The sequence below is a fragment of the Sciurus carolinensis genome, chromosome 14 (assembly GCF_902686445.1).
Source record: "Sciurus carolinensis chromosome 14, mSciCar1.2, whole genome shotgun sequence".
Classification (NCBI taxonomy): Eukaryota; Metazoa; Chordata; class Mammalia; order Rodentia; family Sciuridae; genus Sciurus; species Sciurus carolinensis.
Window position 1 is genome coordinate 33,253,237 of NC_062226.1, and position 27,648 is coordinate 33,280,884.

At 47.5% G+C, this 27,648-nt stretch overlaps 1 protein-coding gene across 1 annotated transcript in view; it reads right to left on the bottom strand.

Moving 5' to 3' along the window:
- Nucleotides 1–2,382: 2,382 nt before the first annotated feature.
- The window catches only part of Galnt12 (polypeptide N-acetylgalactosaminyltransferase 12), a 29,703-nt gene continuing 4,437 nt past the window's right edge, over nucleotides 2,383–27,648 (bottom strand). Inside the window, exons 2-10 of the mRNA XM_047525714.1 lie at nucleotides 21,920–22,089; nucleotides 18,295–18,484; nucleotides 15,708–15,893; nucleotides 14,810–14,927; nucleotides 13,429–13,605; nucleotides 10,512–10,643; nucleotides 6,923–7,036; nucleotides 4,971–5,117; nucleotides 2,383–3,052 (exon numbers count right to left, since the gene is read on the bottom strand). Coding sequence (XP_047381670.1) covers nucleotides 2,912–3,052; nucleotides 4,971–5,117; nucleotides 6,923–7,036; nucleotides 10,512–10,643; nucleotides 13,429–13,605; nucleotides 14,810–14,927; nucleotides 15,708–15,893; nucleotides 18,295–18,484; nucleotides 21,920–22,089 — 1,375 coding nt within the window. The 3' untranslated portion in view covers nucleotides 2,383–2,911. The remainder of the gene's footprint in view (nucleotides 3,053–4,970; nucleotides 5,118–6,922; nucleotides 7,037–10,511; nucleotides 10,644–13,428; nucleotides 13,606–14,809; nucleotides 14,928–15,707; nucleotides 15,894–18,294; nucleotides 18,485–21,919; nucleotides 22,090–27,648) is intronic.

Below are 27,648 nucleotides of genomic sequence, written 5' to 3' on the forward strand. Positions count from 1 at the left end.
TGGAGACAAAGCAGGAATCTTAAAAGGGGAAACAGCCCCGTTTTAAAGAGAAAGGGTGGAAGGTTGGCAGGGGCGCAAACGCAGTTCCACAGGAAAGGTTGTCCCCCAGGAGCTCTGCACGGGGCCCATCGTCCCTGGCCTGACACTTGCACAAGAAGTGCGCTTGCCCAGAGACGTAAATCAGCACAGCCTCCCGTGTCTGCAAGGGGACAGGCTCATCATTCACGGTCATGCCATGGCAGCAGTGTGGGGTGAGCGGGCCAAGAGTCCGACCTGGCCCGGGGTTAGAGTGTGTGGGCTGCGGGATTCCGAGTCGCCTCTCCTCCCCTCCGAAAGGCAGGACAGAGCAGTGAAATCCCAGCACTGCCACTCACCAGCTGCGTGAGCTCAGTCACTTTCCCTACCCTCCCTGAGCCCCAGCATCCTTCACCTCTAAACCCCGGGGCTCGTGTGGACCAGCACCTGCCTCACGGGTGTTCTGAGAATGAAGTTCTCGAATTCACGTGCGAGAACGGAGCCCAGGCCCTGGTACTCTTGTTACTGTTATGATCAGCAGCCGCTGCAGACGGGAGGCCACAATCCTCACCAACCCCTCTTACAAGATCAGATGAACTGATACTTGTTTTTAAAATAGCCTCTAACGTTGTATATAAAGGTGAGAAATTTGGGGTCCAGTGCATTAAATCTCACAAACATCAGGAGACAGCGAGAGGCTGATTTTTCCATCTGACTCATGCTGTGGCTCTGATACACCATGTGGCAAAGTCTTCAGAACTTTTTATCAAGACTGGAAACTAATTTGACTTTACAACTCACATAGCATAGCAAAGCAAAAATTTTAAAGGTGCAGTTTAAAAGGAGAGAGGACCACTTAACACTTGAAGGAAAAGTGCAAACCCAGGTCAAGTTCAGAACACTGATTACTAAATGGTGAAGTTGGTCAGAGAGAACGCCGTCCCTACCCTACTGTGTGACCTCAGGCAAAACCCTTCCCTCGCTGGCCTCAGGTCCACCAGTCACATTTGGCGCCAGGTCATCTCTGGGTGCCTTCCAGGTCTCCCATCCCAGGCTCTCTGACTTGGGGGATTTACTGGGCCAACAGACTTGGCCCCACAAAAGCACTCTCACATCTCCTGAGCCAACACCTCCACCTAGTGTGTGGTGCAAGGAAGACACGCCTGCCTGGCTAGCCAGGAGCTTTCTCCTCTTACTCCCACCCTTCAGACCTTGCCACTAGGGCCGGGGTTGTGGCTCAGTGGTAGAGCACTTGCCTAGTATGTGTGAGGCACTGGGTTTGATTCTCAGTGCCACAAATAAATAAGTAAAATAAAAGTTCATTTACAACTAAAAAATTAATTAAAAAAAAAAAAAGGATCTTGCTACTCAAAATGTTCCACAAACTGGAAGCAATGGCCTCCCCTAAGAGTTTATGGGACATGCAGAACCTCAGGCCCCATCCTACAGCTAAGGACTCCAAATCTGAAGCGAGCTGATCCCCCACAGTGCCCGTTAAAGTGTAAAAAGCACTACTTTAATAGAAAGGGAAAGAGAAGCTGGTCAATGCAGGACATTTCAGAGTAAGAGAGACTCAATCCATAAAGAAGTCTGGAACTGACCCACATAAACAAAACACGTTTCCTAACTCCTATGCTGTGTGCCTGGGACTAGACTAAGCCCTCACCTGTTCACTGTTATTTAAATCCTCACGACCACGCCAACTCTGACCTCATGATCTCCACTGTTCGGATCAGAAGCTAAAGACCCGCCCAGTTAAGATGCGCCAGGTGGATCCCAGCCGGGCCGATCAGTTCTTCCTGGGTAACTGCTAACGTGATCCCCGTCAGGATCTCTCATCAAGGAGAACGTTCCTAAAAAGGAGACTGAGACACAGGGCGATGCTCTTCAATCAACAAAGACACTGTCTGCGCTCATTCACACCAACTGGCACAAAAACAAAGATCTGCGGTCCACATTCGCACTGATGGGTCCTTTTTTCAATCATTCACATCGACTCTACCAAGGTGATGAGGCTGACCTGGGGCCATCCCGAAACCAGAATCATCGAGGAAAGCTTCCACAGTCTGCTGCAGCCCAAAGTCTGACGCTGACGTAAATGATCAAATATCATTAATGCGCGTGCTTGAGGAGTGAATTTCATATGGACACACAGGTGTGATAAAAATTTTTAATGACATAAACACGTTTTAAAGTCAGACTGGTCATTACGAAATGCAACCAGCCATCCCCCTGCTAGGCACTGTTGGAAGTCCTCTTTCAGGTTTATATTTATCTTGGTAAATCAAATTGTTTGAGATTTCAGCTTTGGTTAGTCCCCTCCGGCCAAAATGAACGTGACAAGAGTTTTGATGGTGAAGCGACACATAACCCCAAAACATTCTTTATTAAATAAATCAAGACCATCTCCAGAACTGAAGAAATCAATATAACAAGGTTCTTGTGTCCACACTGAGGAAATACTAACCCAACATTTGAGGTCGTACCAGTTTGTGCGAAGTACATGACAAATATCTTCGTACCTGGGAAACCCTGTGAGTACCAAAATAAAATATTTCTTTTTTTTTTTTTTTTTTGTTAATGAGAATAAAAAGTACAACTATAGAATATACATCTGGATAGAAAAATATTATAAGGTTTTAATTTTCCAAATACCAAACAACCTCTTATGATTACCCTTGGAAAATAGGGTATTTGGGAAAACATTTTAAGTTTTCAAAATCAGTACAAAGTATATTCACATTTCTTACTAAATCCAACATGTTCACAAATAGTGAAGTTATTTCCTTAAAAAAGCAGAGCAGCCTAGTTTTTGGTGGGCTATGTCACTTCACTGACAAGTCTGTTGGGCACAGAGTCCAGAGGCCCTTAACCGACTCCTCGGCACAGTGATGCTTCATGACATACGCTCCTTGAAGAACCATTTCTGATCATCCAAGTTGGTGCAGTCTCGTAAGAGTGGCATGGAACTGTCGCTGAACTCCTCCTTCACAGCCTGGACACATTTCTTGGATTGTTCGTGAAATAAAGAACCATCCTACAAATGATAACAGACATTGACTGTTCAATACAAGTGACCCCTCGGAAAAGCCTCTTTTCTCTTAAAACAAGTTCTGAAGAGTTCAGGGTGTGATTTTTTTCATTATTTCAAAAATATTTATTGCAGGGTCAACCGTAAATATGAATTGCAGGGTGATGGCAACTCAGGACTGCCCCCTGTGGGCAGAACAACAGGAGGCAAGCACAGTCTATAGGCGCTTGCCCTGCGTGGGGCCAATGGCGCCACCTGCTGGCTGCTCACAGGATCTGTCAGACCCTACATTTCATCCCTATTCCGTTTTGCTTGCTGCAGGGAAACCACAAAGATCCTTTATCTCTTTCACTTCTCTTAGGTCAATCAGTTCCATCCCTGGTGATCTCTTCCTCTTATATACTTCAACACAGTCAGGATACTTGGCCACAGCCCAGCAGGGTGAGCAGGGAAGTCCCCTGGCCATCTGGCCTAGTTCCTCACCTGTTACCTGTCTGGGTGAGAGGCAGTGGCTCTAGGCAGGTCCCAGTTCCACACCCCAGAAGACAACAATCTTCACATAGGGCCTTCCCTGCTCTCTCCCCGTCCTTGCTGAGCCTGTTCGGTCAGCCTCTCTCCCAGCCCCAGTGTTCATCTTGTCCACCGCCTCTGGCTAAGCTCAAGGCCCCAGGTGTGGTGAACTTAATCATGGCCAAGCAGCAAACAGGTAGGCCAAGCAACCTGCCAGCTGCAGGGGAGAGAAGCCCAGGAAACAAAATCAGATGCAATAGGCTTCTGATGCTGTTAACCTGGAACACTCTTCAAGGCGCTCATAGTTGCCTTCAGAGTCACTTGAAAGTAAATAATTAAATAAAGTCTTCCCTGCTCACCCTTCTAAACTTACTTCTCCTTAAATGGTCACTGAGATTTAAGATAAAATTTTTAATGATACGTCAAACCAATTTTATTGCTTCAAGTTCACATTACTCCTCCTTGGGGACACAGCTCAGCTTATGGTTGGAAGGAAAGCATGGGGAAGGGCATTAAAGAACAGGCTTTGGGGGGCAGCCTCAAGTATTTCTTCCTATTTTCTTATAGCAAATAGACAGCGCTACAGCGCTTGGCATTTCTGGGCAGAAATTGCAAATTCCATTGCCAATTATAACTTTTTTTTCTATAGGAAAATATATTCTAACTTTTTGTCATACTTCGGATTAACCCATTTACAAACAGTATAGAAGAATCTTTCCTTCTCTGAGGCCAGGCTGGGAATGGAAGTTTCCCAGGGAGATAAAAGATACCTAATCTTTTCTATCAAATTATTTTCTTTGGACATATTTCTCCAAATGCTTTTTAAAGTCCTGCTGCAGTGCGTCAGGGCTAGTGCCTTCTTGGCCTGAAATAACACCCCGTTCTGAATCAGCAAGGAGTGTTTGGAGAGCCAACTGCATCCCAGAGTATCTTTCCTGGTTGTAATACCACAAGTAACAACTTGCCTCTATAGAGCTTCACTGTTTCCAAAGACCCAACATTTCTGGGTACACACTAAATCCTCAGAGTAAAACCAGACAGTAATTAATTACTGTGCCCATTTTAGAGCTGGGAAAGAGGAGGCTTAGAGAAATGCGGTGCCGAGTACCCGGATCTAACCTCAGCTCCTCACCCGTTTTATCTCCAGATAACGCTGGCTAGATCTTCACTTCCTCCTACATGGACCCTGTAGCTCAGGGTAATGGGAAGGACAGAAGGGGAGAAGGACATGCTCCTGACCCGGGATGCTGTGGACACTTAGGCCACAGCCACCTCCTTGGGTTCACAGGGCAGTTCCTGCTCTGCCAGAGTAGGTTGACCTGAGACCCCAGGACTCCACCAGGGAGAGCTCCAACTTCCACGCTCCCCCGACAGACCCAGACTGAGGGCAGGGAAGGGCTGAGTGCTCACTGACCTCCCGAAGGAGGAACTTCTGGTCCTCGGGGACGTGGTCCTCGCAGAGTTGCATCATGAGGACATCGGCTCCCGCCTCTACCGCGATGCAGGCCTCTGGCTGGTGGGTGTTATAGCGTATCTCCTTCTGGGATGTGTACTCGAAAAACTAAAAGCAGAGCAACAACACATGTCAGCTACCTGCTGATGGACGGAGGGGAGCCCACTGACCTGGAGCCCACGCAGCTGTGTGGCTGGCGTCAGCAGTCTCCCTCACCACGCCATCGCCTGTCTGATCAGACTCCAGCCCCTCCTGCAGCTCAGCTGACCTCTACTGCAGTGTGTGACGGGTAACAATGGAGTGGCCCCTGCTGGTGCCCGTTTCACTTGCTGGATGGTGAGAACAGGCTGGTGCTGGGCAGGAAAGAAACGCTACACCTGGGGGGACTGTCTGTGACCTGGACCAGCCGCTCCCTCTCCTTTCCCTCAGTCTCATCCCCCATCCAATAAAATGATATAAAGGGGCCTGGAAACTAGGAAGTACCATGCAGGGCAGGCAGCAGGACCACGAGGGGAAGACTTGGCCTATCCATGTGCCCAGAACTATCTACACCCTTGGGAAAATACTGGATCCTGGCCCCACCCCAGAGGGGGATGAAGCCCCCTTCTATCTGAGATGGGCTAAAGGAGCAGCATTTTCTACATGACACCCATCTGTCCCCCCACCACTGACCCAGGTATCTGTGCTAAGGCCTGTGGAGCAAAGCTTCTCAGACATGTCTCCCTCCCTGGGAGCTGCAGAGCGGGAGGCTGGGATTTGGTGGGGCGGATGGGTCTGAGAATCTGCAGCTCTAAGCTCCCAGGGAAGCTGACAGAACAGGTCAGCTACCATCAGCTTTGAGGAACACTGTTCTAAGAAGTGAGAAGAGCCTCAATAATTAGAGGTAGCAGTGGTCCAAATGACCATTTTACTGCTGACCATAAGGAGATTAGCAATCCAGTGGAATCGGGGTGAATGTGGATTGGAAGAAAACTGCCGAAGCTCCCGCTTCCGTCATCTCCAGGTGCCCAATACGCCGCAGCACAGTAAAGCTTTGGTGGTCCACAGCCAACCCGCCTCCTAGCCCTGCACTCTCTGCTGGGTCCACCTGCCTTCCTGGGCAGAGATTCCTGTTCTGGTCCTCAGACCCTCTAGGACTGTCTCCCCTTCTCAGTCTGATGAATCCAAAAAGATCCACCTGGGAGCTCGAGAGATAGCTCCTCTTGGAGAGCGCTCGCCTAACATGCGTGAGGACCACGGTTCGAATCTCCAGACCCGCAAAAAGATCCACCTGGGCTCCCAGCTAAGACAAGTTCCCTAAACACCATTTTGAAGAACAGCGCTGTCTATGAAAACCTATAATTCCATTTAAGAATTAATTCTAAGGAAATCATCTAAAATGCAAATCTGTTTTTTTTTTTTTCCCTTCCTTCTTTCTAAGCAAAGATGTTAGTGGAAGAGTTGTTTATAATTACAAAAATAGGGAGACAACCAGTTATCTAAACAGCAAAACAGGCACACAATTAAATATCTTTGGGAATGATGTTCTCAAAGAACACCTAATAACATAAGTATGATAAAGTTAAAATATGTAGGCATTATGATAACAACCATTTAAAAGACACACTATAAAACTCATGTATAAACAAAGACGGGAAGATCTTAACTGTAGTGGTCTCTCTGGGGCTCTCCATTCACTCCCTGCTTCTACGTTTTAAATTTCCCAAGTGTTCTGCAATGAGCATTTCTTACTTCTATAATGAAAAAAAAAACAATCAAAAAATTTTTTAAAAAATTGAAGTGCTAGGGATGGAACCCAGGGCCTCGCACATGCTAGCACATGAACTACAACCCCAAGCCCCAAATCAGATATTTGACACTTTTTTAAAGTATACAGCTTTGCCCCACGTTCCTCTTTCAAGGCCCACACCTACCTGGTTCTGGCCCAGGCCGTGACAGACATAGAGAAGGACCTGGTGCCCTATGACTTGGTTCTCATCCGGAGGGTTATAGTCGAAGCAGTAGTCTTTTAATCCTTTGTTCTGGAGCTAAACCAAACATAAAGATGGCATTTTGGTCTAGATGTAGACACACCAAGAGATCCCACATCAGGCTCCAAGGAGGGCAAACAAAACAAGAGGAGAGTCTGCCTCAGACCTGGCTCCAGGGAGAAAGCTTTCTCCTGTAGAGCACTGTCTAGTTTGACGGTGTCTTTCCATTCTCGACTGTCCAAGCAATCTTGACCCCCATTTTAGGATGATCAGTCTGAAGATTGAGAGATTAACCTTTCCAGACCCAAAGCTTCTCTTTCTTTCAGAATAGCAGCTTTATTGCTGCACAGCTTCAAATATATCTGGGTTATAGCCTTGAACTGCGTGCGATTAACTAAGCAAACTAAATCAAGCTGGTGATACAGAGAAAAGGACTTTTTAAAATGTCTTCAGAGCATAGTATGTTTGATAATGTTTCCTCAATGAAATATATTCAATAAGCAAACAGAACTGCATGGAAATCTTACAAACTTCTTTCAGTATAACCCTGGCATTGTAATACTGTATTATTGTTTGAAAACTATTTATTTTGGAATAAAGCAAGTTAGGTTTTTCTGGGGTTTTTTGGGTTTTTTGCTTATTTTTTTTTTCCCCCTGGTAGGGATACTGGGGATTGAACCCAGGGGTGCTCTACCGCTAAGCTATATCCCCAGCCCTTTTTATTTTTTATTTTGAGACAGGATCTCAGTAAGTCTCCCAGGCTGGCCTTGAACTTGAGATCCTCCTGCCTCAGCCTCATGAGTAGCTGGGATTACAGGTGTGTGCCGTCTTGCCTGGCAAGTAAGTATGTTAATGTTATTATAAACCAAGATTTTCAGTGTAAGAAAAAATCAATAAATGTATTACATCAAAGAAGCAAAATCTTATTAGATTTGAATTTAAGATGTTAATATAAGCTCATGATTTTTTTTTCTCAAAAATATGTATGTCCTTTCTGAGCCACTGAAAACTTCAGGGCTGCATGGTACTACCTCCTACCTGGAGTGCACTGGTCACTGGAACGTGCAGAATCCAAACTGAGATGAGATCTATTTATAAAATACACGGCATATTTTAAGACTTACTATTTTAAAAAGAATAAAAAATTAATTTTTCTTAATTTTTATATCAACTATATGTTGAAATTGGAATGCTAATATTTTTGATATGCTGGGTTAACTATGTTATTAACTTTGCTTGTTTCTTCATTTAATAAGGTTGCTAACATTTTTAAAATGACTTATATGGCTCACATTACATTTCTGTGGGATCACATGGAGTGATCGGCCCCATCAGGCTCCGCGTGGACTTGGATTGCTGTCCCTTGCCAAAAGGACAGGGCTTCTGGGGGGAAGGGAAGGAAATATTTAAGATGAACATGAGATAACTTGGCCAGAATTAAGCAAGCGATCAAAGCCAATATAATGGGGTCAAAGGTCACAGAAACCAAAATCAAAAGGTTTCCATTAACCAAAGATAGAACAATTTAAATATTAAAAAAAAAAAAGACTGACTCAATTGAAATGCATTGGCCATACACACATGGTATCTTTGTCTGTGCTGCTATAACAGAATACCATAGACCAGGTAACTTATAAAAAACAGAAAGTTATTTCCCCACAGTTCTGGGGACTGGGAAGGCCAAGATCGAGGCACCAACATCTGATGAGGACCTCCTCATGTGTCCTTACATGGTAGAAGGCAGAAGGTGAGACCATGAACTCATTCCCACAAGCACTTATTATAGCCCACTAGTTTACATTGATACTCTAGAAAAGAAAGAGCCAAAGAAAAAATGAGCCAACAAACAAAAAAACCCCACTGGACACAACTGTAGGAAACTAGGAAAATCAAGAGAAAGGCATAAGAATTTATCAGGCCTCTTCTGTATGAAAACCTAAATTATATGGATATCAACATCGTGGTTAATAGGGGAATGTTCCTTTTTATTTTTTACAGAAAAATTACAGCTAATAAGTGCAGAAGAAATTAAAGAATGAGAAAAATCATCATTTGGCAACTGCATTTGAAATAACAGATCCAGGCACTGGCTAGCGATGGCTACCAAACCATTACGCAGAGCCGACAGCGATTCTCATCAAGATCCTCCAGGCCATGGTTACCCATCAACCCATGGGAGCACCCTATCACTAAAAGCAAGATGGCCAGCCCTTATGTGCTCCTGATGTGGCCTACGTGAACACGCCCTCCGGGGTTCTCCTCCCTGACTCCAGTCAAACCTTCAGACCTCACTCCCATCGTAAGGGGACTGGGGCTGTAGCTCAGCGGTAGAGCTCTTGCCTTGGATGTGTGAGGCACTGGGTTCAATCCTCAGTGGCACGTTAAATAAATAAATAAATAAGTAAGTAAAGGTTTTATGTCCATCCAACTAAAAAAAAAAAAAAGTTTTTAAAGAAAGAAAGAAAATGTGGGAAGAGAGGAGCAACTTCCAGACAGCAAGGAGAAACCAAGAGTCATTCTGAGTGAGATGCTGCGCACACAACCCATCCTGTGTTTTTCAACAACTTAAAAGTATTAACAGCAGAAGAAGAAAAAGGGAAGGGGACCTAGATTAAAAGAGACTTTGGAAACAAGACGTGATGGGCAAACACGTGTGAGGTTTGCTTGGGTTCCCGTTGGAATTAGCCAACCACCTGCAGAGGAATTCGAAAAAATCAGGGGAATATGGATTAGAGACAGAGAGTCAACGACATCAAGAAATCAGTGTTTTCTTCATTAGGTGTGGTGAAGTCTGCGGTTTTCTAAGACGAGGTCCAAATTTCATGAAGCTGTATGCAGAAGTGCACAGCAGCGACAAGACATGATGCCCGGGGTTTGCTTACAAGAGAGGAAAGTGTGAAGGGTGAACAGGGCAGAGGCAGAGAGGCAGGGTCTTGAACACTCTAGAATCAGGACTCATTCATTATGCCATTCTCTCTGCCTTTCTGTACTTTGAACGTTGTCCTAATGAAAACAGAATTTAAAAGTGATGTCTTGCTTTGTCATTTATCCAGGACCTCCAGAACAATGCCAGCACTTCTGGTAAAACATCAGCAGCGGCGACTGAGAGGGGGCGATTCCTTGCCAAAGCCAAAGACGCCGGCATCTCAGCTGGCCTCACAACAGAAACATTTCTTTTAGGTTTTCTGAAAGACTAGAAGTGAGTTTCTTCCCCCCACCGTTGCCTCTGTGGACTCGTAAGTTAGGAATGGAGACCAGAAGTAATGGGATAAGGTATCAGTAAAAATTAGGACGTGGAAACACCCAAGCAAGCCTCAGTTTCCTCATCTATACATGGCAGACTCACGCTTGCCAATTTCCAGGAGACTTCCAGCTCTCACATTCTGGACCCAAGGCCCCGACACCCTGGGGTGAGCAAAGGACTATGGATGAGAAGGTGAGAGGGGTGTGGTCCCCACAAAGGGGCTTTCCTTACCCAAGATCAGATCTGGGCCCAGGGAACTCCACACCCACCACAGCCCACATTGCTCACCATCCCAAAGAAGCCGGGCCTGTCCTCGGGCACATGCAGTTCTGGATACACGGTTTCCAAAAACCACCTGAAGTTCTTGCACTGGAGCTTGGCCCGGAGCTGCTTCCTCTCTGTCACATCACCGAAGGGTTCCTGGAAGACAACACAGGGGTGAGTCTCTGCAGGTCCTGTAGGTTCCTATTAAAGTCCCTCTTCATGGGTGCTCACCTACCACTACCACTTTTACTGGCATCTACTGCATGCTGGGCAGCGGGAAGAAGACAAAAAGAGCCACCATCCTTGAGGTGGCACGTCGTATGAGAGTCTGTTCACGCAGAAAATTCCGTCCCCAGATGCTCCAGCTACAGGGAAGGGCAAGCTGGTGCGTGAGGGTAGGACACAGTGCTCCTGCTGACGGAGCCCAGGAGCCAAACCCTGGGGCCACGGCGGCATCCACAGTCCTGTGCACCAGCACAGAGCCTGTGACCACAGAGTCCTCCTCAGACCCGACCAGAGGAACACCAGTCTCACCATGACATAGGCTGTGGCATTTGGATCTACTATTAATGCCTGAACACTCACTTTCAAACACAGGTATGCATCCCAGACGCCATCATGAGTGAAAATCTACATGCTCAATATATTCAGGTATAAATATATATGCACCATGGCCAGGATAAAATGCTGCAGTAAAAAAAGCTTTAATTAGATAATTACATAAAGCAAGCCTGTATTTAATGTGGTAAACGTTCAGCCAAAAGAACAGAGCTGAGGGCTGAGACCGTCCCTGCAATATAGAGTTAAACTACTAAAAATTGGCAAGTGGAATATTTAACAAAGTGGCAATAATACGTAAATGTTTGAAAAAAAAAATTCTGGTTTCCACTCCTTCACGGAGGTTCTTCTTTGATGAGAGTCACCACTACCCTCCTCCCCGACCTTGAACCGAAAATACATTTTAGCTCTCAGCTCACGGGCCATTCAGCCTAAAGGTGCAGATTCTCCAGGAAACATCAGGAATGGGAACTGTGGGTTCCAGACCGCGAAGTGAGGAGCAGATATTTTACTCTGAAGCACAAGGCAAGAAAGAGGAAGTGGAGACTGAAAACCAGAGAACCCCAAGGTGGAGAGGGCCCAGTGGGAGGCCAGGCTGAGAGGCCCCAGACTCTGCAGAGCAGGACAAGAGGCGCTAGAGCGGCCAGGCCCTATGCCCCGTGCTCCCCCATCAGCCACGAGGCCTTGGGCAGGCTCGGTAAGCCTCCGCACCAGAGCTTCAGTTTGCTCATCTATGTGACTGCTACCCTGCAGGGCTACTGGGGCGACTCAGAAGAGATTTTCATCGTGTCTTGAAGCAAGACCTTCTTGTGTAGTCAAGTGGCCCTCAGTTATGCAAACATGGGACACACAGTACCCTGGCCTGGGGCATGCAAAGCTGGTCTCTGACAGGCAGTGCAGAGATGGTGGAGGCCATTGTGTCTGAAGCCCAAGACCTTGTGGTACAGAAGAGCAGATCCCCTATCCACAGGTCTCGGGAGCAAGGGCAGAAGAGGGTGCTGTCTGAGGTGACCACAAGCCCCTGAGATCCCTCGCCTAAGAAGGAACAGGCTGGCTGATACCCAGGTTCTCACAGGGCCTCAGTGTGGGGTCATGGGCTCGTCTCAGCAGTGTGTGGCTGGTGTTCATGGGGAGAAAACCAACAGAGCTGAAACCTTAGCACACCATGGGGACATCTCTGCCACTGGGCAGAGAGAATTCAGCAAGGTCTTGGATGGGAGGTAGACCGGCGCTGTCAGGCGGAAGGCCCTGTCTTCCACAGCCGTGACATCCAGGAGGAAGGGAGGCAGGAGTGAGCTGGCCACTCTCCAAGCCTGTCTGGAGATGGAAGCAGGAGAATAAGCCTCCGGGTTCTTGGACAATTCAAAGAGGCTCTGAAGAGGCCTGGAGCAGGAGACGAGAGAACTCTAGCTAAGGAGGTGGGCCTGCCCTGGGCAAGGCTTTCGGATAAAAACACCACGCCTTTGCACGTACCCTGGGCGTGCACTCAACCGTACGGGATACCAAGAGTGAAGGTGTAACTTGGGTACCTGACCCAGCATGTGACACTACGTACCCCAGACTGGCTACATGGGCACGGTCACGATACTGGTGTTCGATACTGGTTCTATATAGGTAAATTCACCTACTTGCTAAAGTTTATTCATAAACGCCAAAACTTGTGGGTTTTTTTTTTTTTTTTTTTTTTTTTTTTTGCATTCTCACAGAGGTTCAAGGATAAAAAGTTTAAGTTGCCCCCACTCACGTTCCCAAGCAGGTGGAGCAAGGCAGTGCCCGGCCTTGTCGTTCCAGCTGCCATATATAAGTAAGCATCCTTTCTATGTTGGGCTTCGTATTTTCATTTTTACTGAGCTTTGTGTTGGTGGCACCACCCACCATTCTCAACCGGCCCTGATCATAATGCCAAGGTACTATCTACAGTTCCTATGTGCAAAAAGTTTGAGGTGTGCCTTAGGGAGAAAATACCTGTCAGGCGAGCTTCACTCAGGCATGCGCTTGGTTCAGGCATGAGTTACACTGTACTTGGCCCTGAGCGCAATGGTAGTCAATCAACAGCGTATATAGAAAAGGATGTTTTCAAACAGAAATGCACATGAAATAAGATTCCTTACCTAGCAGTTGATAAAACCACCATGACCTGGTTTTGCAGGAACCCAACTCCTATGCACCCTAAGAGTTCACTACTCCAGTGTTTGCAGAGGCTTTTCGGAGCGTGGCTACTGTGAATGAGAACTGACTGTATGTGATTACTATATATGGAGGAATAAAGTTTCCCCTCACATGTATCATGCGGGCCCAACCTGTCCCCTATGTCTGGAGCCAGATCAATTATTAGCTGCTTTGTCCAGCGGAGACCAGGTGGAGTGCGGTGGTGAGGACTCACCAGGCGTGCGCGGGGATTGCGGTGGTAGTAGATCTCTTTATATTCATCCATCCACACTTCAGCTGCCCGGACGCTGTTGGCCAGTGCCTTGTTGCGGGAGTAGGGAGCTTGCTTGGGGAAAACGTGGCCCACGTGGGAGCACGGGTGTGTTTCCAGAGTCCCGCCACACTGCCAGATCTGCACACAGAGCAGAGGAGACACCGGAGCAGTGAGCAAGGAAAGAGCCGCCTGTTCGCAATGTCTACTGAGCACAGAGAAGTCTTGATGGACACTGCCAAGAGACTCGGCCTCCACAAGGCAGGAGGCCGCCTATCCAGCATGCTCATTAGCACAGAATGCAAACAGAGAGCACAAAATCTGCCCCAAGGACAAACCATTGCAACCAAGACCCCAAAGTCCATGCACTAACAGCCAGGCACTAGATGTGCAGAAGGGTCCCCAGGGATGCCACCGGCAACCCACTCACTCGTTATGTGAAACAAGCTTGGTTACCTGATTGCCTAGCCACAGAAGATAGGAAAGCAGCGAGGAAGAAGAGAGGTTTGGAAGAGATAGAGGAAGAGCTTCTAGAAGCAGGCAGAGAAGCCTGGAACCTGGGGAAGAGGCAGAAAGACTATTAAGAGCACATCCCAAACTCCAACAGCAGAGTCATCTGGGGTCACAAGCAACTCATTTCCCCAAGGATGGCAGAAACGAGAACAGCATCTGACACCTATAATGGAGGGCGTGAGTCCTTAGCCACGGGCCAAATTCATCTTTATTAACTCTTCTTATGAGAGCAGGACACTAGATACGCTATTACTGAAAATCTAAATGTTGACACTTAAAAATGTAGGATTCCATTAACTGGAAAAGTCACTGACATGCTCAGGACTTTTCAAAGGGACTAATATGGACCAAGTTCTGCAGAATCAGCAGGTGGGCTCGTAACAGGAAGTTGATCCTGGCCCCACTCGACACCTATCAAGTTTAAATGTCCACAGACTGCCTATCCATCTGCCTTCTGAACATTTCCAGACTCTTCCAGTGTCCATATCTGATATCCATGGTGATAAATCAAGACTGCTTCCTAGTTACTAAATAAAGGTCCCAGAGGCAGGGATCTGAGTGTTAGTCTAGTCTCTGCCACTAACTCTAAGGGACCTTGAACAGGTCTCCTCCCTTTCTCTCTACAGAAGGTGGAAGAAGAACTAGGTGACTTATAAGGTCCTTCCCAGCCCCATGTCTTTAAAATTATATTTCTGAAAGTTACAAAAGAAGGATCACTGATAAGCTGCCAACATGGAGAAGTCCCTCAGGCGCACATAACAAATCCCAGGGTCGGGGTGGGCAGGGGAGACCAGGTTAAGAATGAGTCCAAAGAGAAGACTAGAATACTTACCCTAAAAGAAAATTCGAGGTTTTCTCCTCCCCAGACTTCCATTCCTGTATCATAAGACCCCAGATATTCAAAATATTTCTTACTCACAGCAAACAGACCACCCGCCATTGTTGGAGACCTAGAAAAGAGTGGTAGCCATATTTCAACAGAAGCAGCAGGAAACCATTACAGCTGGTTGACTAGCTTCCCGCCAAGAGCCCCTTCATCCATTCATCCATCTCAAAGCATACCCTGAGCAAGCAAGTCCCCAGGGTGTGACACATGTGTTAGCTAAGGTCAGCTAGGGCTGTGTGGGGACACAGAAGAAGGCAGGAGGTAGGGAGGACAGGGCTGGGTTTCCTGGAGGAGATAAGGGCTTTGGGACAAAGGAGGGCTGGCCAAGAAGAGGAATGGAATGGCACTCCAGCATGAACAGGCCCAATCATGGGAGAAACCCTTGCACTTTGATTGACATTGATTGATTGATATATGCATGCACGCATCTAGTACTGGGGATCAAACCCAGGGCTTTGCACAAGTTAGGTTGTGCTCGACCACTGAGCCACACCCCCAGCCCTCTTGACCTCTCAGAATCACAGAGAACAAGGGCCAAGGAACAAGTGCTTGCGTAGCAAGTGTGAGGCCCTGGATTGGACCCCAGTGCAAAAAAAAACAGCAATTTTAAGTTGCACATATTTTATCTCCAATTTAAAAATTAAATTAATTAATCAAAATATACAAATTTAAAATCTATTTGTAAGGCAAAGATATTTAATAAAAATAAACAAATGCCCTGGAAATAAAAGGGGGGGGTAGGGAAGGAAGCCACAGCTAGCCCCTCCTACCTAGGACCTTCACTGACACGTTAGCCACAGGCAATTAGGGATGCTCCAAAAATAGAATCCCCCAGAACCCTGACCTGATGACATCAATCGGGGACCGCATCTGCATCCTCTCCCTCTCAGGAACCACGTGCCACGTGAACACCAGCCGCCAGTCGAAACCACCAATCTGGGGCTCCCCCGGGTTGCCCAGGTACTCGAAGGTGTTCCAGTCGATCACATCGATCACAGGGCACACCACTGCAGATTCCTTTTCGTGGATCCTGCAAACACCCAGGACAGCCCATCTCTCCTCTGCAGACAGGTGGCCCAAGGACGATTATCAAGTTCCAGAATGAACTCTCATCACCTTTCTCATAGGAAGGAGAACACCTGTGTGAGAGGCCTGCTTCCCTTGTTCAGGGGCCTGCAGCCATGTCGGAGTCCTGAACATGATCACCATGGGGGACACTGAAGAGGCAGGGAGGAGACTTTAATAGGAACAGTCCCATCCCCTTAATAATTCCCCGATTCAATCTATGAACATTCTGGCTAAACTTGAATCCCTCTGATGAAAATCAAGACGTGTAAAAATCAAAGAGTACGTTAAAACAGAAAGCAGATTTTCCACGTCTCAGGAGTGCAAGGGGTATAATCACAAAGAAACATCTTAACATCCAGAAATTATGATCTCCCTGAGAAAAGAGATGCACCTGGACTGAAGAGTCAGCTTTGCAATTAGATTATGAATTCTAATCCTGCTCTTTATTTGCAGTGTGACATTAGCCAAGTTACCTAACCTCTCAGAGCCTGTTACCTCAATGGTAGCACTGGAATGAGAACACAGGGCTAAAGTGAGGATTCCCAGAGGGAAGATGCCTGACCAAAAACCTGGGACTACTGCTATTCTTTTCTTTTAATATTTGCTATTGTGAAATATTATGTACGGTAAAACATGCTGTAATCTCCTGTTGCGGATCTCAGCCTGTGTGTTTCAGGTTCCGTGTGGGTCACACTGTCTCCAGAGACACCATCACACAATCAAGAACACCTTCTCAAATTTCCAAGAGCCCCTGAAGGAAAGGCTGATGGCTCCCGGCAGGGGTCACTGAGGACACAGCCTACAGCTCAATGTGCCTTGACTCTGTGGCACACCAGAGTCCCTGGGGAACCCTGGAAACATCCCACAGCCAGGTCCTGCTCCTAAGAGTCAGTCCAAATGCTCAACCCCAGGGCCGCAGTTTGAAGTTCCACGGGTGTTTCCAGTGGACAGACAGGGTGGAGAACCCCCTCACCCACAGGTGGAGGCAGGGCAGGGCCTTGCGGAGGGTGGGCTACAGGGCGGTCCTAGGTGGCATCAGCACATTAGCTAAAGAGGAAGAGTGGCCTCTTCAGACCCGGACCCCGGACCAGCCTGGAGGTGGCCTCCCATGCACACGGTGAGGGGTGGGTGCAGAGGAACCCACCGTCTGGGTTCCAGACACCACTAAACAGTCTGACTCCACCATAGGCCTGAGAAGCCCTGAATCCTTACCAGTAAAGCTCCTAGAGGGGAGAAGGAGAAAGAGGTGGCGATGACACCCCCAGGGGACAAGGAGCCAGGACAGCAGAAAGTAGCAAAGTAGCAGTTGGTCTCACCCAGGAAGGGAGGCGAGACGCCAGCAGACAGACATTGACAACCAACAGCTGGAGGCTGTGGGAGGAAGTTCCCCTGACCCACGCAGGGAGACCAGACAGAGACCGGCACACCTTCCCCTGCCTCCCAGGGGACTCCTGGATGTCCAGCCCAGCTCCTGCCTTCTGTGATGCAGAATCAGGAGGACTTGCAGAGACTGGAGGCAGGGATGGTGGGGTTTGGGGACAAAACTGGGCCCAAGGCTATGAGCATTAGAGAGCGAGGCTGTGGGGCTCTAAAGGCTTTGGAGACAGGCCTGCTTGATGGCCTTCATGAGTCCCCTCCTCCTTGAAAATATATATGCACGTGTGTGCGTATGTGTTGTAGACCCAGGCATGGTGATACATGCCTATACTCCCAGTTGCTCAGGAGGCTGAGGCAGGAGGATATGATTTTGAGGTCAGCCTTGACAACTTAGTGAGACCCTGTCTCAAAAAAAAAAAGTATCTTTTATTACTACATTGTCATAAAGACAAATATAATCCAGGCTAGACTCATTATTATATACTTAAAATATTCAGTTTTTCCTTCTGATTTTAAAAGAAATTAACATAAAAACCTTTTTGTGGGGGCTTGGAGCTGCAGCTCTGTGAGAGAGCACTTGGCCTAGAAAGCACGAGACCTTGGGTTCAATCCCCAGCACTGCAAAAAGAAGTCAGAAAACATTTTTGTGGGTCTCTTTGAGTTTCAATGGCCCTAGGCATCCTGCTTACTGGGACAATGGGTGAGTCTTGCCTGAAAAAAACCATGTCCAAATATGATATAGACATGTCATAGAAATGTGACTGTCTAAAAATTGACGGCTGATGATGCTTCCTGGGTTACTACAATAAACCTGGATAGGAAGTGATCATAAAAGCTAACAGCACACCAGCTGGTGTGCTAGCGGTTTCCGCATCTTTCACCATGAAACAGCGCACCTGTTACCGGGGACTTGCCCGAGGACCCCTGAGCGGAGCCTGTCCCTGTGTCCACCCAGGCCACGCCCCTCCCCAGGGCAGCTCACGCACCTCTGCAGCAATGGCTCCAGCCACCCCTCGTGGCACTCGCAGTGACAGTCCAGGAAGGTCAGCACATCGCCCTTCGCCACGGACGCGCCCAGCAACCTGGCTCGCACCAGGCCCTCCCTCTTGGTGGCGCGGATCAGGCGCACCCTGGGCAGGGCTGACAGCTCCTGGGCCAGGCGCTCCTTCAGGTGCTCTGGGGAGGCAAACGGAGCAGCAGGGTCACTGCCACACACTCGGGGCCTCCCTGTCTCCAAAAGAAGACGAAACAGCCCGAGCCTGCTCTGCCTTGCCATCCGGGATGCCCTTGCCTCACCCAGAACCAAGGTGGCAGCGCTCGGAAGGCCCGGGAGGTCAGGACCGGAACTTTCTGAACCACCGGCTGCTCGTCAACAAGACGCAAGCGTGTCGAATCCCACGCTGTCAAGGGGTGAATGGCAGGGTACCCAGGACAGCTCAATAAAACTGCACCAAACGAACCTCGCAGCTTGCCTTGTGAGCATTAAACAGTAAAAACACACACGAACCACTGTGTCCCCCAAGGAAGAACTGGATTACAGCTAGGTCCCTGGGGTGGTGGTGTTGGGAGGTGGTGGGACCTTTGGGAGGTGGTTCTTAAGTCGTTGGGATAAGGCCCTCAGAGGGACTGGTGGGACCCCAGCCTCTCTGGTCCTAGTTGGAGGTGTAGTTACTTGCTTCTGTATGAGCTCCTGCCAGTGCCATCGCCATGGTGTGATGAAGCTAAGAACTGGGTCCAAGACTGCACCATGCCCTTCAACCTCCAGCACCATGAACTACAGAAACCTCTTCTTCATTAGTAGCCTGTGTCAGATATTTTGTTATAGTGACTAAGAGGTGACTAATACAAATGATTTTTTAAATTAAAATAGTAATTATATTACTAAAATTTTTCTGAGGAGCACTTGACAGTTTAGCAGTACAGGCCTGCTGTGCTGTGCTAAGTAAGTCATCAATAACTCAACTGATCCCTTAACAATCCTATGAGGTAAGTACTAGTATCCCCATTCCAGAGGAGGACTCTGGGGTCAGAGTGGCTGCATAACTTGCCCAAGGTCCCAGAGCAATCAAACTGAGGAAGCATAATTTGAACCCAGAGAATCTGGTTTAACATTGCCAGAACTTTCTCTGTAATTTCTCATCTTTAAAAATATCAAAAACTTGTCAGGAGGAAATGCTCGTGTCCATTTGTTGAAAGGACATGCCCCCAGGCAATGCTGACCCCCAGGTCTCCTGAATCTACAGACAGGACTCTGGGACTGGAGGCTGACTCACAACCCTCCGTGGGTCAGGTGGAGGCAGGGGGGATACCATGTAGACAAAGTAACATGGGAGCACCTCCCCATCCATATGGGCTTTGGCTCCTGGCCCTCCACCATCCACCAAGGGGAAAACTCAAATGTTCTAGGTTGCTTCATAATTTACGAAAATGTTTCTCCAAATATCCTTGACACTTAAAACAAATTCATGGGTTGATTTTCTTTTTAAATTCCAAATACATGTGCAAATAAACCGAATGGTCAGGAAGGAGGGAGTGATTTGCAAGCAAAGTGACTAGCTGCAGAGTCAGCGGGTACGGGTGCATGCGCACAGGCCCACACCGCACCCTTGGTGGGCGCCTACCACTCGCTGAGCTCATGTCTGCCTGAGCCAGTCTCCCTGTGTCTGGGTGGGGCTGGCGCCTTGCAGCCGCTCATCCTGAGGCTGCAGAAACAGGGAGGAGGTGGCTGCTTAACCGTCCTCAGGGCAGTGGCCCCTCCCCTGCTCCAAAAGTCACTTCAAGGGGATGAGGTCAAGCCTGGCCGCGCTGCCCTTCCTGAGTACAAGAACAGCTGTGTGGAGGGAGCATACACCATACCATGCTCACTGAGGAGCTATTTAGTTCCCTAAAAATAAAATAAATAATCGGCTATTGCTGTTCAATTAATATACTGGTGTGAAAGGGTGGGGTTTTTATTTTCACTTTACAATTTTTATATTTCATCAAAATAGAAGTTGTCACTTAACGACAGCTAACTATCTGCCAGGCACTGGCTCAACACATCACCTGCCTTATCTCATTTAGTCCTCCAATGATCCTAGGAGGTAGATTTATTCCCCTTTTATAGGGGCTGAAGCCAAGGTGGAAACAGGGTAAAGTCGTTGCTCAATGTCATATGGTCACTAGGTACTGGAGAGGGATTCAAGCCCTTGCAATGTGACCCAGCACCAGTGTCTACACAGGTAGATTTAAAACAATCCCAGAGGAAAAGACAAAAGGAAATGTAGGTGAGCACCGACTATGTGCAGGCTGCTACATGAGCACCTACTGTGTGCTGGATGGTACATGTGGTTCTGTCCAACACATGACCTTGTTTTCCTCACCATTGTGCCGTGAGATAGGTGTGGATAAACCCACTTACAGGAGAGAAACTGAGGCTCAGAGAGGCTAAGTGATCCACTCGAGGTGCCATGGCTGGATCAAGGCAAAGCTCACCTCAGACCCAGCCACCCTGAACCCGGAGCTCAGTGCCTACCAGACTCTAGTCAGCATCAAATTCTGGTCCGGCTGGCATGACATCGCTGCCTGTCTCTTCATGCTTCTCCCCATGACTTTTAGCTGACCACATGACCAGCAGGATAAAGGCTGCATCTCCCAGCCTCCCTTGCAGCTAGGTGTGGCCAGGCAACCACATTCTGCTCCGTGGGAGGTGGGGGAATTCCAGGCGGTGCACTGAGAGAGAAGGGTGTTCCCTCTGCCCCTTCAGACCCTGGGGGCTGAGCAGAGTGAGCAGAAGGTGAAGAGCCAGCTGGCCAGGCAGTCAGGGAGAAGGTGGGAACATGGGGCAGAAGCACCAAACCCTAACAGCATCCTGGACTTAGACTAGCACCAGATTTGGGGTGTGCGAGAGAGCTATTTCCACCTTGTGTGAATCACTGTTATTTTGAGTCTCTGTGATAACAGCCCAACACACATGCCAATTAGAACATATAGATGCCAGCTCTGAAGTCAGACAGGCTAGACACAGCACCCGCCGGGGCACATGCCCAACAAGCAGGGGCTGCTACCCTCATGGGTGGTCCAGGGAGGGAAGGTAGTTCGATTTGAAACAGGCTCACATAACTAACCCAGGCTTCCACCTTTGCTAAGCCTTGACATTTCTCCATGGTTAAGCTCAGCTGCTTTCATTTCAGCTAGCCACCAAGAGTCCCTGCCGAGCCAAGGCTGTTGCTACACCAGGGCTGGCAGAAGCCCCTCCCAGCGCCCAGTCTCTCAGGTTGCCTGGACCAGCCCCCACCATTGGCCATTCTCCATGCAGCAGGTTCCCCAGACTGACTTGGACCTTCCTGTCCCCCTAAAACCCGCCCTTGGCTCCCTGCTGGGCTCACATTTAAGTTTCAATGCCATCAGGTGACCTCCAAGGCCCTACCTTACACCTCTCCTCCCATGTCACCCCCCACGCTCACTCCAGCTGCTCTGCGCTTGCCCTTTCCAGGCCAGGTCTGCTGTCTCCAAGGTCCTCAACAGGCGCAGGGGGACGCAGGAAGCCGATCCACCCCTTCTTTGTCACTCTCACCCCGACCACAGCCACAGCAGGCCAGACCCTTCCAGAAGCCCACGTGGGGGGCTTACCTCTATCACTGTAGTCGTCCACCAGAATAACTTCTTCCAGCAGGATGTCCGGAGACGTCTCAAGGACGCTGTAAACTGTCCGAAGGAGTGTTGACCAGGCTTCATTATAAAATGCTATGACAACAGATGTCCTGGGCAAATTTTCATAATCATACGTCTTCTCTTTGCAGCTGCAAGTAAAACTCAACTTCAGGAATCAAGAACCCAGCCCAGGCTGGTTTGGGGGACGTGGGGATGCAGGGGACACAGGACATGGTCTCCAGGCTTCTCCCTGGGGAATGGGAAATAATCTCCTGGAGGAGCCCCCCCCAGCCCACCCAGAGCCACGAGGAATCCCAGCAGAGCCTAAGAAAGCTTCTCACCAGGACACCCTACAACCTTGGCCTGTGGGATGCTGTTTTTAAGTTGGGAAGCAATTTGCAGATTCCAGCAACAGACGAACTAGGCAGAATCAGAAGGGAACCAGACTGTCACACCTTCCCCACCCACAGCTCTCCTGTCTGTCCACTCAGCTCCAACCCCACTGCCAGGCCTCTGCTCAGACTGTCCCCTGGGCCTGGAATTCCTTTTCCTTTCATCTCTACCTGGCAAACTCCCTGTCCTTCAAGAGCGGCTCGACCCCATTCTTTGGAAACCCCACATTTGCTCCTCTCTGCTCCACGTGCCACCCACAGTATTTCTGTTCCTTGCGTGCTATGACCCCCCTACCTTCTCCAGCACCCAGCAGTGACCACGTGTCACAGATGCACAAATGAGAACCGTGGTCAGAACACATGACCACCCCAGGAAGGGCTCTGCAGAGGGTACAACTACCTCCCTGAGCCAAGCCCTCCACTGCACCATGTGACAGCCCCGTGGAGGGGACTGAGCAGTGCGCCCTGACTGGCAATCACGGGAACCGACAAGCTCCTTCTTTGTTGAGTAGCCTCTGCTGTCACTGTGCACTGAAGGTTCCCTGGTTGACATAATCCTATCCCCGGAATGATGGACAACACACTCCCAGGGCCATAGGACTGACCAAGGGCAGTGTTGGAAATTACCTGCAGGAAGTGGTTGATGGCAAGAGAGGACCACAGGGACACAGAACCAGGGTGTGATATATGGGGGTTGGCTGAGGGATCGGTTAGACATTCGAGAAGGGGATCAATGCTGAAGACCAGCTGGGCCACCTGAGCAGCTAAGGCAAGACCTCACTGGACACACTGAGGATAGGAGAGGAGATGTGTGCAGAGCTAAAGGGGACAAGAGGTGACACTAACATCTGCTGACGGCCGCGTGCCAAGTACTGCACCAGGGGACCTGTATCTGTATCAGTTGGTCACCAAATATTTCCCCATCAACTACCATGTGCCAGTGCGGCAAGGTCCCGGCTCTCAGGGAGCCGACCTTCAGAGGGACATTCTGGTGTCATGAAGGTAGAGGGCACCTAGCCAGCAGGGAGCTGGGTCCTTGGGTCACAGAAACAATTATGTAGCCTGGACCCAGAGGAAGGCTGTGCTCCACACAAGGGAAGAACTCAGCTCCATGTTTTGGAGGGAGGACAGTGAAGAACCTGTAGACAAGCTTAAAACCACCACCCAAGAATGGCAGAAGAGACACGTGACTTCCCGGAGTGGGTGGGAAGATATCAAGGTTTCCTCCTCCTTTCCTCGGTGGGAAAGCCAGCTGCCATGTTGTGAGGGCACTAAGCAGCCCAGTGGAGGAATCTGTGGGCGTGGAACCAAGGCTTCCTGCCAACAGCCAGGACAAACTTTCCAGACATGTGAGTGGGCAGAACCTCTGGTCCCAGACAAGCCTTCAAATGATAGAAGACCCAGGCACCATTTGGCTGTGACCTCCTGAAAGACTCCAAGCCAGACCCACCCAGCCCGAATTCCTGGCCCATGGAAACTATGTGGTACAATAAAGGCTTCCTGTTGTTTTAAATCATTGTGTTTTGTCATAACACATATCTTTAAATAAACCATGAGAAACCACCAGATAGACTCAAACTGAGACATTTAATAAACCAATGGTGCTACACTCTTTTAAAATTCTCAATGCCATAAGAGACAAAGCCTGAGGAACTGTTTTAAAGGAGACCAAAGAGACATAACACATCGGTGTCACACCTGATTCTCACTTGGAAAAAAGCTGCTATAAAAGTTGGAACCTCAGGGTCAGGTTAATTCCATCAACTCAGGAGGCTGAGGCAGGAGGATAGCAAGTTCAACCTCAGCAGCTTAGCACAACCGTGTCTCAAAATAAAATAAAATGGGCTGGGAATACAGCTCAGTGGTAGAGGGCTTACCTAGCTGGCACAAGGTCCTGGGTTCAATCCCCAGAACCTCAAAGAAAAAAAAAAAAGTTTGAACCTCTAGAATAATCTGATATTATGTAACTCTCCTGACTTTGACAACTACATCCAAGTATCATGAGAGATTGTCCTTGTTCCTAGAAAATACGAGCAGGAGAAACACTAAGTAAGGGTTGTGCTCTCTGCAACTTACTCCCAAATGTGGACAGTTTGTTAGTAGTCATGTTGGAAGAGAAAAATTAAGTTAACGGGGCAAAACAATAATAACTGAATCTAGGTGAAGAATTCGTAGGACTTCGTTGAGCTACTCTTGCATATTTTCTCCGGGACTGAACTGTTCAAAATTAAAAGCTTAATGCAAAAATAAAGAAAAAAGTTGGAGCATTGCAAAAAGCATACCCAAACTCAAAGTCAAGTCTGGCCCATGGATAGGTGCTTCAACCTCAGTGGCCCTTACAAACTCTCCTCAGTCTTCTTCTTTCCTCCATCTACCAAAACACTGCCCTTCTCCATATAAATGTTATAGCAAATGGAAAACACACCTGTGTGTGTGTGTGTATAAAAATATTAACAAGTATATCTGTATCATTAAGCCCCCGGGTACCAGACAAGATGCACAGGAAATCTGTGTAGTGCTAAAGCACAGTCCACAGGTGCCATGGAATGAATGCATTGCTAACTGCTACAGTCTGGATCTAAACTGTCCCCCAAAGGCCCATGTGTTAAAGGCTGGATCCCTAGCTCGGTGCTGCGTGGGAGGTGATGGAACCTTTAAGAGTTGGGGTCGAGTGGGAGGTTTTGGGTCATTGAAACAGCACTCTCAAAGAAGATTGTGGGGCCCCAGTCTCTTCTTTTCTCATTCCCAGTCATGAGGTAAGGGGTTTGCTCTGCTACATGTGCCACCACAGGCCTGAAGCAATAGAGCCAATCAGTCTTGGACTAAAACCTTCAAAACTGTGAGCCAAAATAAACCTTTTCTCTTTATAAGTTTATTTATCTCAGGTATTTGTTACAGCAATGGAAAGCTGCCTAACACACTACCTGAAAAAAAGTGTTTTGTGAGATCTAAAAATAAAGATATTCTCTAGTCTTTTAAAAAAGGTACAGCTAAAACTTAGTTTTGAACATGCTCAGGTTCAAAGAGAAATGAGTGAAAAGAAGGATGATGAAGTGAAGTTTTTCAAGTGAAGTTTATTTCAATGTCAAGAACTGTCCTTTAGTCTGATATTGCATCCTAACTCTTTTGGATTAAAATTTATTTCTTCTCAGCTTGGACAAATAGAGTCAGAACTATACGTCAGTTTTTTGTTTGGGTTTTCACTGCTTAGTGAAAATCAAAGATGTAACGCCACCGTCCTAGAATGTCTAGTTGGACTCTGTGTCACCTAAATCACAAGCAGGCTGGGTGCCAGTTTGGCAATACATATCCAGAGCTGTGAAATGCTCCTCCTCTCCTGGATCTGATATCACTATATTTAAGAATGTCTTGCCTAAGGAAATAATCTGATACCTGAAGTACGCTCATTGTTAAAAAAAATTCTTTATAACATGATTCATAACAGCAAAAAGCTACAAGCAGTCTCAACGTTCCACAGGAAAGAAGCAGAAAATGGCTGTATGAAGAAATGCTACGAGGCCATCAAAAATGACATTTTCCAAGATTATTTAATGATAAAAGAAAATGGTAACATTATGTTAAATCAAAGGAGAGGGTGCAGATCTGTAAATAGTCAATTCTACAAACAATGTGTGCGAGCGCATGCACTCACATAAAAACAATAAACAATAGAAACAACGAGGCCAAAAATGCCATCAATGGTGGTTTCTGAGAAGTGGGATGATCTTACTTAATTCTTTTTCTCTGCATTCTAAAATTGTTCTACAATAAACATGCACTGTTTTTATAACCCCACACAAAGGTTATTTTTCAAAAGCTAAGTCATTTTTTGTCAAATGCCTTCGTTGAGCAGTAATTTATTACTCTGCCCTCTCCTCTTTTCTTGGCCTGGTATAGTTTCTGGATCTTTCTCTAAAACATTCCCTCAGAGGATGTGGCTCGAGGTGGAGCACTGGTCAAGCAGGCCTGAGCCCCAGGTTCAATCCCCACTACCAGAGCAAAAACAAGTTAGTCAATAAGTAAAAGCAAAACATCCCCTAAAGTCACTCACCTTTATGAAGTTCAACATATCCTACCCAATGTCTCTAAAATTGCTTCTGGAAGAAAAACACTTTCTATTTCCTGACTGATAGAAGCTGCTTTTTGGTAAAAAGCTGTCTCTGTGCATTAGACAGGGATAGCCAGCATCACTCTAGGGTTCTGCTTGTGCCTTGGAGACAAGAGGAAGCTTGAAGTTAAATTCTATGTGAAATCATAAGCCATCATATCACTGTTTCTGCTCTATCCATGGGCTTAGTGGGGCAGGAGGGCAAAGCGTGGGTCTATTCAGTGTGCTTTGGAGGGAACCTGGCAAGCAGTCCCCTTGGCAGAGTGTGTATCACACAACAGGCAGTGTGCTAAGCCTTTCAGAAGCTTTATCCCCATCCTGCACAAGGCCTCTCCCGGGAGGGACCACAATAATCTCCACCAGCATCATCCAAGTGTACGGATCAGATGGATATGCATGAATAGACTCGGACAAGGTCTCCAGATCGTTTATCTTTACATTAAGGTTTTCACATAACTGTCTCCTAGAAAAATAACAGGAACTCGCAGCCTCTGCAGAACAGGTCAGAGAAAGCTTACAGTGCATTCATGTTTTTACCTGCCCTGTATTCTTTCTCCTTTCTTTATGATGCTGCACCTTACTTTCTTTCAGGAATCAGCCTCCTGACTCTCAGTCCATGTGGTTTCTCAAGGGCTGGACGCATAGAAGCACACACTTACACACACACACACACACACACACACACACATACACAAATACACACCCCTACCTCAAAACTGCCCAATCAACATTTTCCAGCTGACAGTATTTCCATCCCTGAGTCCAAGGTGCAGCATAACCTAAACCTGCCTCTTACCCCAGTCTTTTCTGCACTAGAAGCCAGTATCTTTTCTTTATATTTAATAATATAAATTAACAGAAAGAAAAATGGAATGAGATGGGGGGGAAGTCCTATTAACTCAAAAAGGGGCGAGGAAAAAAGAGAGGAAAAGACATTACGAGCTTAACAAATAGTAAAATAAGAGGGCACAATCAAATCCAAAGATATCTAAGCACAATAAATATAAACAGACATAAATATCTAGTTAAAAGTCAAAGACCATTGGTCTGGATTTTTTTTTTAATGACCACACAAAATGGAGCAACATTTTGTTCAAAAATACTCCTCAAATATCTGGATAGAGTGAAGAAAAGGGAAGGGAAAAGTTATAATGAAAACACTGGCCAAAACGGAACAGGTTCTGTGGATCTAAGTTACTGACTCAGAG